Source organism: Somniosus microcephalus, chromosome 22 (genome assembly GCF_052327205.1).
Source record: "Somniosus microcephalus isolate GS21.2 chromosome 22, FLI_Smic_1.0, whole genome shotgun sequence".
Classification (NCBI taxonomy): domain Eukaryota; kingdom Metazoa; phylum Chordata; class Chondrichthyes; order Squaliformes; family Somniosidae; genus Somniosus; species Somniosus microcephalus.
In genome coordinates, this window is record NC_141008.1 from 22776688 (window position 1) to 22792479 (window position 15792).

The window sequence follows — 15792 nt, forward strand, 5'->3', positions numbered from 1 at the left end:
GGCTGACATGAACTACCGCACCCTCCGTGTTAACCCTGTACTGTGCTGGAACACCACCCTCTGGGAGCAGATTATACCAAAATAGTCCCTGGTGGAGCATGATCCCTTATTATCCCTCCCCCCCAGGCCCAGCAGAAGGTATAAGGGGAGACCATTACTGTGGCATTGCACAGCACGGAGGTTCCAACCTGCTGCAGCTCCCTGGAAACAGCAAGCCGATTTTTTTCCTTTTATTTGAGGAGCCTCATTGGAAGGCCAAGGCCCACAGAGCAGGCTTCCATTTTAAACAGAAGCCCAAACATCCACGTACAGTGAAACCAAAACGTTCAGTGGTCAAAAAGTATATGCCCAGAAAAGACACCAGTCCATCTAGCTAATCCCAAAAATTAATACCTCTAAACACCACTCCGCCAAATATCTATCCAATTCTCCCTTAACATTTTCTACGCAATCTAACCCCACTGGCTCCCTGGGCAGCCTGTTGCACACAATCACACCTCCAAAACAGTCTGTAGACCTTCCCTTTTCTACGCTTGAACCAGTATCCCCTGGTTCTAGAATCTGTAGCAAGTTATCAAGCTCAATTTACCTATTCCCTTAAGAATCTTCCCTGATAGTTAACTTAACATTTAATATAATATACCCCGATATGATACAACATCATTCTCCAGCCCTCCAATCTCTAGTACATCACCACTCCCTTTGCCCCACCATTGGCGGTCGTGCCATCAGCCGTCTAGACCCTATGCGCTGGAATTCCCTCCCTATATCTCTTTGCCTCTCCTCCTTGAAGACCTCCCTTAAGCCCCACCTCTTTCATCAAGACTTTAGTCACCTCTTCTAGCATCTCAATCTTTGGTACGGTGTCAATTTTTGTCCGATTACATTTCTGTGAAGCACCTTGGTGCATTTTTCTACGTTAAAGGTGCAATATAAATGGAAGTAGTTGAATCACTGATATAATAACCTCTGTAATCTCACTTGTAACTGTGGTCAGTGTTTCCTGTAAGCTGCACTTTGTTCTGCACAGCCTGTTTCTTTTAGTGCACGGTCCCTTTAAATTTCCATGCATGCATGGTATTTACAATGGAGAAACCGGTGCGTGGGACTTTCCCGTTACTGCATGGCCGCGCTTAGAGGGAACATTGTCTGTGGTGCTCATTAGTTCCTAGTTTGCACAGTAGTGGAAGAATAATTAGCAAACGGCCAGGAAGAAGGGTCAAACCCGAAACGTCAACTCAAATTTCTCTCCACGGATGTTGCCTGACCTGCTGAGTTTTTCCAGCATTTTCTGTTGTTATCCTGGATCTGGTATGGGCTTAGAAGAATAGCAAATGATCCATGATACTGAATACTGCTGCACAGTAAAATTAAACTCCAAAAGAAAAACCAGGAGGGAAGCAATATTCAAGATACAAACCTATATACACAACCAAAACACTCGCATGAAACGGACTCTCGATTCGATCTGTGGGACAGGACCCTGATTTATGCAGGATAGTGACTCCATATTTGACCTCTTTAGATTTATTAAAGCAAGATTCTTACTGAGTTTGTCTACTGAAACTTTCTCTGCACCCAAAGTGAAATCAGTCATGTTTCGTACTGTACAGATTATATTCTGCATCATTTCATATTTCCCTGCACAATAGAGGTACTTTTAAGTGTGCACAAAGTTTATGGGACAATAGCGGCCCCAACCTCCATTTGAGCCGCGCATCAGGGTCCGGCTGTACTTAATCTTTTTAGACAGCTCGAGCGCTCCCAGTACCCTGGTGCATATATGCGCTGCCTGTTACGGTACTGAATTATAGAGATCATGATGATTCAAACCCCAGTCTGTGCTGTTAGATGATCTAGTGTGGGTGCTATATAGATTGTCATGCCTCTGGTATATGGAGGATTTAAACAAACCTATTCAGCATCCTTAGCACCAAGTGGCTCCTGTTAATTGCAGGGCAAGTAACATATCTGCTGCATACTTGTGTATTTGTTATCAAAAGGCCATGTTCATCAACGCAAGCTTCTAACGGGCACGCCTGGTCACTCAGCTTCATCTGTAATACAGACCAGGCCAGGTATGTAACTGCTGCCGCTCCTCGTGTAACTGGGAGCCACTCGCTGACACGACTCCTCGTGTAACTGGGAGCCACTCGCTGACACGACTCCTCGTGTAACTGGGAGCCACTCGCTGACACGACTCCTCGTGTAACTGGGAGCCACTCGCTGACACGACTCCTCGTGTAACTGGGAGCCACTCGCTGACACGACTCCTCGTGTAACTGGGAGCCACTCGCTGACACGACTCCTCGTGTAACTGGGAGCCACTCGCTGACACGACTCCTCGTGTAACTGGGAGCCACTCGCTGACACGACTCCTCGTGTAACTGGGAGCCACTCGCTGACACGACTCCTCGTGTAACTGGGAGCCACTCGCTGACACGACTCCTCATGTAACTGGGAGCCACTCGCTGACACGACTCCTCGTGTAACTGGGAGCCACTCGCTGACACGACTCCTCGTGTAACTGGGAGCCACTCGCTGACACGACTCCTCATGTAACTGGGAGCCACTCGCTGACACGACTCCTCGTGTAACTGGGAGCCACTCGCCGACACGACTCCTCGTGTAACTGGGAGCCACTCGCTGACACGACTCCTCGTGTAACTGTGAGCCACTCGCCGACACGACTCCTCGTGTAACTGTGAGCCACTCGCTGACACGATGCTTTACTGGGAATAATGACGCACATTTTTTGTAACCTTGTGCGCAACTGTACAAACACATGTTACAGATTGTGCACTAGTTGTTAATGAGAGATATAGAAGCTTTGTTAGTTAACCAGCCTCATCAGCAACTAGTGCAGAATTGTGTAAGCTGGTTCAATAAGCAGTGCACAGTTATAGAACTGGCCACTGCAAACAATGAACTTACATAACCGATCTTAATGAGCAGTCACTAGTTATGTGACTGATCTCTGTAACCAGTACATAGTTACATAGCCGGTCTCAGTAGCCTCATTACTGCAGTTACATAACCAACCCCATCAGGGAAATGTTTGAGATAGGTTCTAGATTGAACTCACGAGTTTCCCTGACCAGCAACAACCAGTAGGTATTATAATCAAATAAATAATAGCAGAAAAAGTCAGCGCCGAAAGAGCTTCAGTTACACCAGTTAACTGCAGGAGTAATCTCAGTAATACGGCAATAAGGAGGGTGTTAAACACGGTGAGCGTTGCGGAGTTTGGTGTTACTGCTGAGTTTACTGGTACAGTTGGACACCAGTTCAACCCTGCGAAGCCCAAAGATCAGAAAGGCTGGGACAGGTGCTTCAAGTGTGCAAGACTAAAGATCACAGGAGATGTGAGGGAAAGGTTCAGTTTTACATAGAACAAAAATAGATCCCTTTGCACCAGAAGGAAGAGCAGCTGCAGACAGGCCTTTCGGAGTTGGAGCTGCCCGGGGTTTCCCGATACGAGTCTCCTCTGCTAGCAGAGGGAATTCGGAATCAGAACCCAGTCCGGTATCAATCAGAAGTTGGGCTGCAATTCATCGCAGTACAGGCAAAATCTACTTACACGATTTCAAGATTCTACAGAAAGTTGCAATCTCGGACGATCGGGGGATCTGCCTCGCAGTACGACACAACCACACACAATGATAATCGCTATCCCCCATGGGAGCCCGCTATCCTCGTGCACTAACCTCTGCCATACCCTAAAACAGTGGCGCACTCCGTCTAGCATCACCCTTTGCTGAGCCCCTCAATAAAGGTCCCATGAGGACCCTTGCTGTACTGACCGCTGTGTCATGACCACCTCCCCTCCATGCTACCGAAAGAACATGTAAAATGTGTTACCTGCTTTATCGTGTACTATAGAAAAAAGAAGCCGCTTTGAAACGTGTGAATGTTGAGAGATGTTGCTGAGTTCACCAATAAACCCTGTTGTATTTTTACCTGGAAATGAGGAGAACACAGTTAGCAGGGAGACGGAGACAGTCACAGTACACTGGAAATATGTCCTGAGACTAGGGAGGTGGCCAGCTCACTGATGTCCCCGTTTCCAACTCGCTCGTAGGATGTGACAGAGTATCGGCTCTGCCCTGAAGGTTGTTGGCCTTTATTAAATGGCATCTCTCTCCCTCCCTCCACTACCCTCCCTCACCAGCTCAGAGGATCCAATCTCAGCCAGCGCCGCCATGGGGTTGCTACACTTTGCTTCAGCTTCTCCAGGCCGGTGAGCGTCGGAAAGGAAGGACCGCTGCCAGCTAACACAACCCGCTATTTACAGCACTACCGCAAGCATGTACACCGGGGGAGGGTGGGGGGGGAAAGAGATCAGGCTCGAATGTGATGGCCCCCACAATCAAATATCCTGCCAACACTGGCTGCCCAGGTTAAAGAATGAAAAAAATGATTCATCCTTATTGAAGAAGTTGTATGGGAGGGACACTGCTAAGCATGAAACCGAGCCCCAGCCAGCAGCCACTCCTTCATGAAAGGAGATGCAAAGATTAAAAATCAGAGGTATAAATGGATGGGGGGGGGGGGGGCGGCGGGGAAAAGAGTTCATTTCAATGTATTTGGATAGTAGATATGCTGTACAATGAGTTTACAGGCCCGATACCGACACTGGCGGGGCAGGGCAGGGCAGACACCGACACTGGCGGGACAGGGCAGGGCAGACACCGACACTGGCGGGGCAGGGCAGGGCAGACACCGACACCGACACTGGCGGGGCAGGGCAGGCCAGACACCGACACCGACACTGGCGGGGCAGGGCAGGGCAGACACCGACACTGGCGGGGCAGGGCAGGGCAGACACCGACACTGGCGGGGCAGGGCAGGGCAGACACCGACACTGGCGGGGCAGGGCAGGGCAGACACCGACACTGGCGGGGCAGGGCAGGCCAGACACCGACACTGGCGGGGCAGGGCAGGGCAGACACCGACACTGGCGGGGCAGGGCAGGGCAGACACCGACACTGGCGGGGCAGGGCAGGGCAGACACCGACAGTGGCGGGACAGGGCAGGGCAGACACCGACACTGGCGGGACAGGGCAGGGCAGACACCGACACTGGCGGGGCAGGGCAGGGCAGACACCGACAGTGGCGGGACAGACACCGACACTGGCGGGGCAGGGCAGGGCAGACACCGACACTGGCGGGGCAGGGCAGGGCAGACACCGACAGTGGCGGGACAGACACCGACACTGGCGGGGCAGGGCAGGGCAGACACCGACACTGGCGGGGCAGACACCGACACTGGCGGGGCAGGGCAGGGCAGACACCGACACTGGCGGGGCAGACACCGACACTGGCGGGGCAGGGCAGGGCAGACACCGACACTGGCGGGGCAGGGCAGGGCAGACACCGACACTGGCGGGACAGGGCAGGGCAGACACCGACACTGGCGGGACAGGGCAGGGCAGGGCAGATACCGACACTGGCGGGACAGGGCAGGGCAGATACCGACACTGGCGGGACAGGGCAGGGCAGATACCGACACTGGCGGGACAGGGCAGGGCAGGGCAGATATTGAGACTGGCGGGACAGGGCAGGGCAGATATTGAGACTGGCGGGACAGGACAGGGCAGTGTAATGGTGTGAGAGAGGGACGCGATGTGAGCCATATGCTTTTGAAAGCTCTCTATCCACGACAGGGGTACAGCTTTAAGAAGTTGTACAAAATGTCAGAATGACCAAGGCAAGGTGGTATAGCTTTAAGAAATTGTTGACCTTAATTGCCTTTAATCAGGAACGACCCCAAGCCTTGAAGGATAAAAAGCAGGGAAATAGTTCAGTTGAGAGAGGAGGTTGGAGAGGAAGGAACTGCGTGAGAAGGTGTAGGCTAGCTAGTATTCCCTGTTACTGTTTTAATTATTGCTGCACTTAAAGGCAGAACTGCCGTGGATAAATAAACCTCACTTGTCTTAAGCTTTAGTCTGCGTGTCGAATTGATCACTGGGACCTGGGCCTGCTTCAACTTGTTACAACGGGTTCTGATATTGGCAGGAGACAGGGGACAGTGCAGGGGAGGGACACTGCCTTAATCCGGATATGTGACAATGAATGGCTGGACTACCTCCTTTCACATAATACAAGTAGTAACATGGTGATCTCCTCATAAACTGCCAGTGTCTGGTAAATAGACACACATTATTAATCTTGAATGCATAACCCTAGATTCTTCTGCTCTCGAATCTCCCTGCCACCCGGTTTGAACACAATGTAAGTGACTCTTCGGCATAGTTATTTAATAAATGAATTTATAATGGGGTCCATCCCCGTTGCAGGGTTAGGAAGGATCTTGAGATGGGGCAGTGTGTGCCAGTGAACTGACTTGGGCCCTTGCATGACCCCGGTTTTGGAATTTAATGATCGCCTAGATGGGTCGGAGAGGAATTTCCCAGATTTTTTCTCCCAAATTGGCCATTGGGTTTTTTAATCTGGTTTTTCGCCTCTCCCGGGAGATCACATGGGTTCGGGTGGGATGGAGAGTGATAGAAGATTTGAGGTTAGGATCAGATCAGCCATGATCTTATTGAATGGTGGAGCAGGCTCGAGGGGCCGATTGGCCTACTCCTGCTCCTATTTCTTATGTTCTTATGTTCTCCCCCACTCCCTCCTGACTTTGAGACTTAATTACTTGTACATCCCTAAATGAAAGATACACGAGCTCCCATCCCCTCCACTTCGCACTGGTGACAGAACTCATCCCCCAACCATACGATGACCATTTGATTAGAAGGAATATGGGGAGGTTTGCAGAGTTGGATCAATTGCGGCACTACTTTCTGTAGCTAGTACAATGGTTTACATGTATTTGATGGTAACTTGAGCTCTTATAAGGTGTTTGATTTGTTCAAGTATTGTAAACCCAGCTGACCTTGTCCCAGAGGGAATGACTCGCCCCTACCGTGTGATCTACCCCAATACTCTTTTGCCTCATTTACGTTTCCAAACAGACATAAAATGTTACAGTATAGAAAATGGTCATTTGGCCATTCAAGTCTTTTCCCATTTCTTCCCATGAGCCACGCAGTCTAATCCCACTTCAAAAGTACTTCATTGGCTGTGAAGCGCTTTGGGACATCCTGAAGTTGTGAAAGATGATATATAAATGTTCTTTCTTTAAGTCACTGTATATAGGTCATTATGTACAAGTCACAGTATACAGATCATTGTATACATTGTCCCTATTTACTGGTCATTAGATCTCATATACTGTCACTATGTATAAATGTATGTCTCTGTATATAGGTATTGAGACAGAACTCGCTTTGTATATAAATATAAACTGATACATTGCGCTCTGTTTAAATGTAAACCTAAGGCGGAGGTAGGTCTAAGATGGTCACCCAGCTCCAATGGATCAGACTGCTGGGAAATGGCTTTCGTTTTCAATTTCTATCCAGCGTTACTGTGTTAATTAAGCTGGGAAGATTCCATTTGATGTGAACAGCTGTGTTTCATTCAACCTGGAGATGGGACTGTCAGTCAAAGGAAATAGCAAGCATTCATAATGCATTCTAGGCAGCTTACAGGCCAATGGGATATTTAAACCTCTAGCCTGGGAGACAGAGAAAGACTGAACCATGAAGAGTGTGGGTATCGGGTAGTCCTGGGTGAAACAGAACTGAAGTGGAGGCAGGAATTGGTGACAGACTGTTGGCAGAGACTCTCAGTACGTTTATTGCTCGTGGAGCAGACGGTTAAAAGACCAGATAGTTTTTGCTGCCACTGTACGCAAGTTTGCACTGTTCTGTATGTGTTTTTATTTATTCGTTCCTGGGATGTGGACGTCGCTGTTAAGGCCAGCATTTATTGCCCATCCCTAGTTGCCTTTGAGAAGACGGTGGTGAGCCACCCTCTTGAACCGCTGCAGTCCTTGTGGTGAAGGTACTCCCACAGTGCTGTTAGGGAGTTCCAGGATTTTGACCCAGCGACGATATATTTCCAAGTCAGGATGGTGTGTGATTTGATGGGGAACTTGGAGGTGGTGGTGTTCCCATGCACCTGCTGTCCTTGTCCTTCTAGGTTAATAATACTAACTTCCAGAGTAGCTTGGAGAGAAAAAGCACAGAGCGCGCTACCAGTCCAGGATCGGGGAAGCCCTAAAGGTGCAAGCTCTCTACAGGGGCAGAAACCCGCATGGCTGGGGCTTCCGGTGTGGAGGTCCGCTTATAGCAAGTATGGCAAGACCACTGCAAGAGACAACAGCTCGTTAAAGTATTCTAAAGTCACATCAAAATAATGGCAGTAAGTAGTGAGAGATACCCATCACAACCTGTATCGGGTGTAGGAATGTAGTGGTTACAGCATTGGGCTAGCAGCCTAGAGATTGTAAGTTCAAATCTCACCATTGCAAATTGTGGAATTGAATGGAATTAAATAAATCTGGTCTTTTGTGAGCGGGAACATTAAAAAAATGAAGATCAAAGCACTTTAAAAACTAATCAGGTCCTTCAGAGACAGGAATCTGTCACCCCTACTCGATGTGGCCTAAACACAACTCTAGTCCCACACTACATGATATGTAAATACAAAAAAGTGACCCCAACACAGACCCCTGTTCACCACCTCCAAACGGAGATTGATTTACCGAATCAGCTTTGCACTTTGTAGATTTTTGCCTTGGGAGATGCACATGGGGATTGTAGAACCACCAGAGGTTGGTGTGGAACAGTTAGCCATACTATTCAAAGAGAGATACCACATCGCTCTAGTCCATGAATCTTCCTCTTATCCCAACCTTTTGCTTCTGCCCTCCAACCCCCATTTTCGTATCCATGTGGCCACATTCCCCTTAATTCCATTTGCCATTTTCTTAAGTCTCTTATGTGGTACCTTATCAAATGTTTTTTGAAGATCCATATAAGCCTCATCAACTGCATTTCCTTCAATGAATTTTATATGATTCATCAAGCACGGCCTGCCTTTTAGAAATCAGTGCTGATTTGGCCCTGATTAATTCATGTTTCTCCAAGTGCTCAATAACTGTATTACAAACAACAACTGAAGTAAGACCAACAGGCTTACAATTTCCTGGCTTATCCCGGTCTCCATCTTTGAAGAGGGGAGTCACCTTTGCCATCCTCTAAAATAAGTTTCCCACAGAAATTTGGAAAACTGTAGTCAGAGCCTCCGATATTTCTTTCCCAGCTTTCCCTCAACATCAAAGGGAGTAAATCGTCGGGTCCCAGTCTACCTCAAGTTCGAGTAATTTCTGTAGTACCATCTCTCTTTGAATGGTAGCCATGACTAACTGTTCTACACGGACCTCTGGTGGTTCTACAAGCTCTGCGTCCACCTCCCGAGGCAAAGATTTACAGTGCAAAGCCAATTCTGTAAATCAATCTCAGTTTGGGAAACTAATGATCACGAGCTCCATAATTCTCATTGGGTCGGAGATGTTCGAATTCCTGGGAGGTAAACGGGTGCAGAAAAACGAAAAAAAAAAAAAAAAAAAATCGGCAACTCTGCGCTCGCTATGCCAATCGGCAGAGTTCACATACAAACGGCTAACGTCCTACAGTCTGTGTGCGCTGTTTTTACACAAGAGTTCATTTGTTTAGGAGCAAGGGGTTTGAAGGTTGTGTAAACATGACTCATACAGGAACTTGGTATGAGTACACGAAGCGCTCCGACATGAAGTCCAATGATATTTCGACTCTCCGCTCCACAACAGCTGGTTTGCACTGCCGTATGATGGTTTTCTCCTCTCTACCTTGGCAGGTACTGACTCAGTGGGAGCAATTTTAACCTCACTCGCCGGGCGGGAAACCCACGGGATCAGGTGGAGGGCCGGTGTTACACCCCTCCCACTATTACACTGACTTCAATGGAGAGAAACATCAGGCGGGGTGTAAAGTCGGCGTCCCGATGGGCAGGTTAGGGTAAAATCACCCCCAGTAAGTCTGATATGACAAAGTTAAAAAACATGATGCATTTAAATGCACAGATTTATACATCAAGTACCTTGCATCTACGCACACGTTCTGACAACTTTTTTCTCCATTATAAATCCCTATCTCCACTTTTATAATGGAAACTGCAGCATTACCACTGGAGGGAAGCTGTAATTACAGAGCTACAGGATTGCATAGGGAGTTTCTATTATAATCACGGACATAGGAGTTTATAAATGGAATTTGAAAAATAAGGACAGAATGTATGACTTTAAAATGGGGACTGAATTACATCTGTGTGCCCTGGTCCAGTTATCCCTTTCGCTCAGCCCTGTTTCATCTGAAAACTACACTTGGTTTTTGACACCCCATGTGCAACTCCACAGGAGAATAACTAACAGAATACAAAAAGTCCTTGAGACTTCCCATTTGTCACACCCATTTCCTGTTGTCACAATTCAGTGACAATTTGTGACATTGGTAACGGCCACTGTGTGATGGTAACACCTGCTTCTATTACTTTCAAAAGGTAACAACATAACACCTCCTATTCAGTCCCCTCCCCACTAGTGGCAGTGTAGTGGGAGTCATCCACACCTGCCCACTATTGTGGCCTGTTACAACAAACACAGCTAAAAGGCCCAGAAATTCGGGTCGGGGGCTTCCCGTGGGTGCAAGCCCCCGATCTGCACTTACCTTGCACGCTGGCCGTTGAGCTGTGGGCCCCCGTAGAATTCCGATCCGGGGCCTGCTCCAGCTGCCGGCGCGCAGTGCTTGCGTATCCCAGGGGCGCAGTTAGTTCGATGCATCCCCTGGGATCACGTGGGCCATGGGCAGCCAATCGGAGCAGGGAATGCTCCATTCATAAGTCTGACAGGAAGTGCTGTCAAACTTAGAAATACTACGGGCCCCTTCTTCTTACAAAACATCACTAAATCTTCAAATACATTTTTTTTTTTTTTAAATCACATTTTTTAAAATAAACTATAAATTAAATGAAATAACTATTTTAAAACAATAATTTAAATTTTTGAAAAAAATAATTTTATTTTCTAACGGGGCTAAAAATAAACTTACCTTGCTTTAAAGTATTTAAAAATAATAAACCTGTGGGAAAAATGTTTTAATTTTAATTAATTCACCACTTACCTTGTAAAAAGCAGGCCTTACGCCTGCTTTTTACATTTCTAACTTCTGCAGACTTACCTTCCCGGGAAAACCTGTAAAAAAAACGAAGTTCGATGTGCACGCGCAGCCTCCCCCGCGCACGCGTTCGACCTCTGAACCCCTGCTTTCAGGGGAACGGAAGTGCCGATTTCCCGCGCATGCGCAGTGCATGCAGGAAACCGGCACTTCCATTGGGCTTACGGGTGAGTACCCCGTGCGTACTCACCCGTGGAGACCCGAATTTCTGGGCCATAACATTTCCTTCCACTAACAACGAGTAAGCAGTTCGCTCATTTCTTTAAAAAAATTCCAAGTTTCTTCAGCCACCCGCATACAGCAGCTAAGAGTCAAAGAAAACTGGTGCATGGGTGGACAAGATGGTTCCTGGTTTAACTAATGACTGCCAATCCTTCCTTGCATAACAAGAATCTATTGTACTAGCAGCTAACCGATTTCAAGCACCAAAATATTAAACTTGAAGGGAGTTACTGGTTAAAATTGTAATTATTGAGGCCAGGGAAATTTTGAAGTAAAATTATTGCTGGAAGTGTCTGAGCTGTCCAAGAGGCCTACCGTCTGAAAAGCCTGGGGCTGGATTTAGAATCAGCCCAAAAAAAGGACTCAACTGTTGACATATACTCATTCTAACTTATTCCGATCATGAGGAATGCCATGGAGATTTACTGGTACATTATTAAACACAAATATCTAACGATTATTTTAAAGTCAGTGATTCCAGCAAGCATTTCTCATGATGTTGATAACATGGTTCAACTTTGCCCTTGCAATGACTGAATCAAGGCCATAAATTAGTCATTTGTTGCCTTATGGTCACTGCAAGCTCACTATCATTCATTCGCAGAACTACATTTGACACTTTTGTTACAACATGAAAGTTAAATACCTTTATTTTGTAGAACTTAAGAACCGCAAAATTGATGGGTATGCACAATCTTGCTGTGAATGATTTTGTAAAGCCCATATTCTCTAGCAGTTTAAATAGACGGTATTGCTCAGTAGGCTATAGGAAACTCTCGTTTAAACGGCACCTAAATATCCAGAATTCTCTTTTAACCGGCAAAATTCATACTCCGAAAACAACACCTCAATAACCGGAAATGTTGCCGAGTCAGAGTCTCCCGTGGTGGCCGAGTTAGTCAGTGGGGGGTAGTTCTCCAAACTGCCACTACTCGGCTTCTTGGTGCTGTTAGAAGTCACTTCCGATCCAAACACCTCAATAACCGGAAATGTTGCCAAGTCAGAGTCCATTTAACACAACATTCTGTAGGTGAGTACCCAATTATACTGCACATTTCTTGATTTTTTTTATTTTTGTTTGTTAAAAATAGCCTCGGTAGATATAACTCTCCGTTATCCGGAATTTTTAATCAACCGGCACCATCCCGGTTCCGTTGGTGCCGGATACGAAAGAGTTTCCTGTATATGGCACCTTCATGTAGCAGCGATCTACAGCAACACTGCTTTGTCACGCAGGTGAACAAATGATACGACAAGAGTCCTCACCCGAGATTCACCACAACCAAACCTCCTTTAGGTGTCAGTCAGTTTGGCTCGGTTGGCAGCACTCGCTACCGAATTGATGACATACTCAGGAAATTTCCATGGGCTTCTCCCACCCTGCCACCAGCGGAAGATCAGTGGAAACACCGTTCAAGGGCATAAACGGAGTATCTGCCGAACTTCCCCCAAAGTTACAGCGGCGGTGCAGGAGAAGCTTGGAGGAAATTCCCGGCAATAATCTAGGCCGACATTTCAGCACAGTACCGGGGTGGGGGAGTGCTGCATTGTCGAGCTGAATCGGTCTGCTCGCTCAGATGGACATTAAAGATCCCACGGCAGTGTCCGAAGAAGAACAGGAAGCACTCCCAATATCCCGGTCAATGTTCTTTCCTCAACCAATACCACCAAAACAGATTACACCGTTGTTAATCTCATCTGGTGTTTGCGTACGCACAAACTGGTTGCTGGGTTCACTTATACAGCGGCAGTCACTTCCCTTTCAAACTCATTGGATCCTGAGGATATGCAAGATCTTTCTTTCTTGACTTACCGAAACCATCTGTAAATTCAATGAATGGAGTTGGTCCACTTTCTCAGCAGCAGGAGGGGATTTTCCCTTTTTTTTAAAAAAAAAACCTGTAGGCTGCCACACATCTGCTAAAAAGCCAGCTCAAGATTGGCACAAGCAGATGCCAGGGAACAGGTGAAGCCTTGGCTGATCCCTACGCGGGATCACGCAGGCCTCTGTATCAGCTCACTCAGCACAGACCAGCAATTGATCCTGGGACCTTCCTGGTCTCGAAGGTTCGGTACCATGCCCGGCAGTGCAATCATCCACTGAGCCATGGGTGTTTGGGGAGGTGCTGAAAATAGATCCTTACTTTAAAAAAAATAGATTAACAAAGTAATTTCTACAGTGTGTTCCTTACCTGCTAGCTCAAGACATCAGCAAGCTAGGCCTCACCTCTAATTCAACACCCAGGACATTCATTGTTACCCAACAGCCAATGTATTGAAGGCACCAAGACTGTTTCAAATAATAATTTGTAAAATTCAATCCATTACTGCAGCAATTAGTCAAATATATACAGATACCGCACCTCAAAATACTACCGAATGGCACCATCTGCTCCATGATGTTTCGCAAACTACTGTACTGAATTCATTCCTTCAATGTGGCAGGTATTAACTCAATACTCTGGTCCTGCTCCACAGAAGGCAACTGACACTGTTTCACTGACAAAACAAAGTTGGCCATGCCTTATTATTTTAAATGCTAGCTGGTTAAGAAGGATTGGAGTGAATAGAGCTGGCATGCAGCCCTGGGCCACGTCATTAGCAAGAGGATCAACAATAAGTCGAACAAGTTGAAAGATGGTTCAGTCAGAGGACATTAGACTTTTGTGTTACCGAGTTGGACATCTCCAGCCCCCACACAACGTCATTCACCTCATTATTGTTGAATATATTGCAAGTCTTCCCCCTTTTTCTCTTGCTTCTCTTTCAAGGGAATAATGTGCCATTGGTTGGACAAGCTGGCTGCACCATTTAAGCAGTGTTGCCACTCATCCAGTTTTGGATTGGACTATCTGGTTTCTGAGTGGCTGTCTCGAAACTCCCAGATGTAAATCAGACACCACAACGCTGCCTATTAAATAAAATTCCAGTGCTTGCGTGTCTCGTGACCTGAAGGCATTTATCATCAGCAAAGCTGATCGCAGAACTCAAGCCATCACTCAAGCCACCTCCTGCACCGTCCCGATCCCATACCTGTTGGGTTTAACAAAAGGCAGCAACCACACCAATCAGGCCATCAATGTGCATGTAATGGTGGCGATTCGGGATTGATGCGCCATCAATTACTCAAAAGACTGAGGTTGAGCGAGTAACAATCAGGCTTTTATTAACTAAAGAATGAAGGTCTAGTCTCGAGTGGTCGACCCGTCCAGAATACTAAGGGACTGGGAGGTAGTCACTTATATACCTGGAATAGTGGGAGGAGTCAGCCGAGGCATGTCCAGACCTGTACCTAGTGGAATACACATACAGACACAGACAGGTATGACAGTGGTTTACCACATTCACCCCTTGTTTAAAAATGAGTCCGGCGGGGTGAAGTGTATTTAAAAGTTCGTGTATTGGAGTCTCTCCGGAGGTCTTGTCTGCCGCTGTGATCGACGTGGCGACGGCAGGGGTGGTGGAGCTTCCGGCATCGCGTCCCGTGTAGGCTGGGGCCCTGGAGTGTAGTCCTCATGGGTGACGGGCTCAGGCGTGCCGGCTGCTGGGGTTGGATATCGGGTCGTGGGGGGGGGTGGTAATGGGTAGTGGGTTACAGCGGTCCCCGAGGGTGCGAGGTCTCGTATGGAGACTGTGTCCTCCCGCCCGTCCGGGTACGCAATGTAAGCGTACTGGGGGTTGGCGTGGAGGAGGTCGACCCTCTCGACCAGGGGGTCCGTTTTATTGGCCCTCACGTGTCTTCTCAGTAGTACCGGCCCTGGGTACGTCAGCCATGGCGGTAGCGATGTCCCCGATGTGGACTTCCTTGGGAAGACAAACATTTTCTCGTGAGGGGTGGCATTGGTGGCAGTGCAGAGAAGTGACCGAATCGAGTGGAGCGCATCGGGGAGCACCTCCTGCCAGCGGGAGGTCGGAAGGCCCCTAGACTTTAAGGCTAGTAGGGCGGCCTTCCAAACAGTTGCATTCTCTCTTTCCACCTGTCCGTTCCCCCGGGGGTTGTAACTGGTGGTCCTGCTTGTGGCTATACCCCTAGCGAGCAGGTACTGGCGGAGTTCGTCGCTCATAAACGATGAGCCCCGGTCGCTATGGATATAGCTGGGGAAACCGAACAGGGTGAAGAGGCTGTTCAGAGATTTAATGACCGTGGCACTGGTCATGTCCGGGCAGGGGATAGCGAACGGGAACCGGGAGTACTCGTCAATGATGTTGAGGAAGTACACATTGCGGTCGGAGGAGGGGAGAGGCCCTTTGAAATCGACGCTCAGGCGTTCGAAAGGGCGAGTGGCTTTTATCAGGTGGGCTCTGTCTGGTCTATAAAAGTGCGGTTTGCACTCAGCGCAGACTTGGCAGTTCTTGGTCATGGTCCTGACCTCCTCGATGGAGTAAGGCAGGTTGCGGGCCTTGATGAAGTGGAAGAACCTGGTGACCCCCGGGTGGCAGAGGTCATTGTGGA

At 47.9% G+C, this 15792-nt stretch overlaps 1 protein-coding gene across 6 annotated transcripts in view; it reads right to left on the reverse strand.

Annotated features, from left to right (window-relative positions):
- gtf2ird1 (GTF2I repeat domain containing 1) overlaps positions 1-15792 on the reverse strand; it is a 249451-nt gene that overhangs the window by 164047 nt on the left and 69612 nt on the right. For 5 of the 6 annotated variants that reach the window (XR_015073206.1, XM_085964304.1, XM_085964307.1 and 2 more), the window contains one exon: positions 3862-3960. The exons of the other annotated variant lie outside the window; for it this stretch is intronic. Coding sequence is in view for 4 of the 5 variants with exons in the window: in XM_085964304.1 (XP_085820430.1) it covers positions 3862-3960 (99 nt within the window). In the remaining variant the exon portion in view is untranslated. The remainder of the gene's footprint in view (positions 1-3861; positions 3961-15792) is intronic. 6 annotated transcript variants of the gene reach the window in all.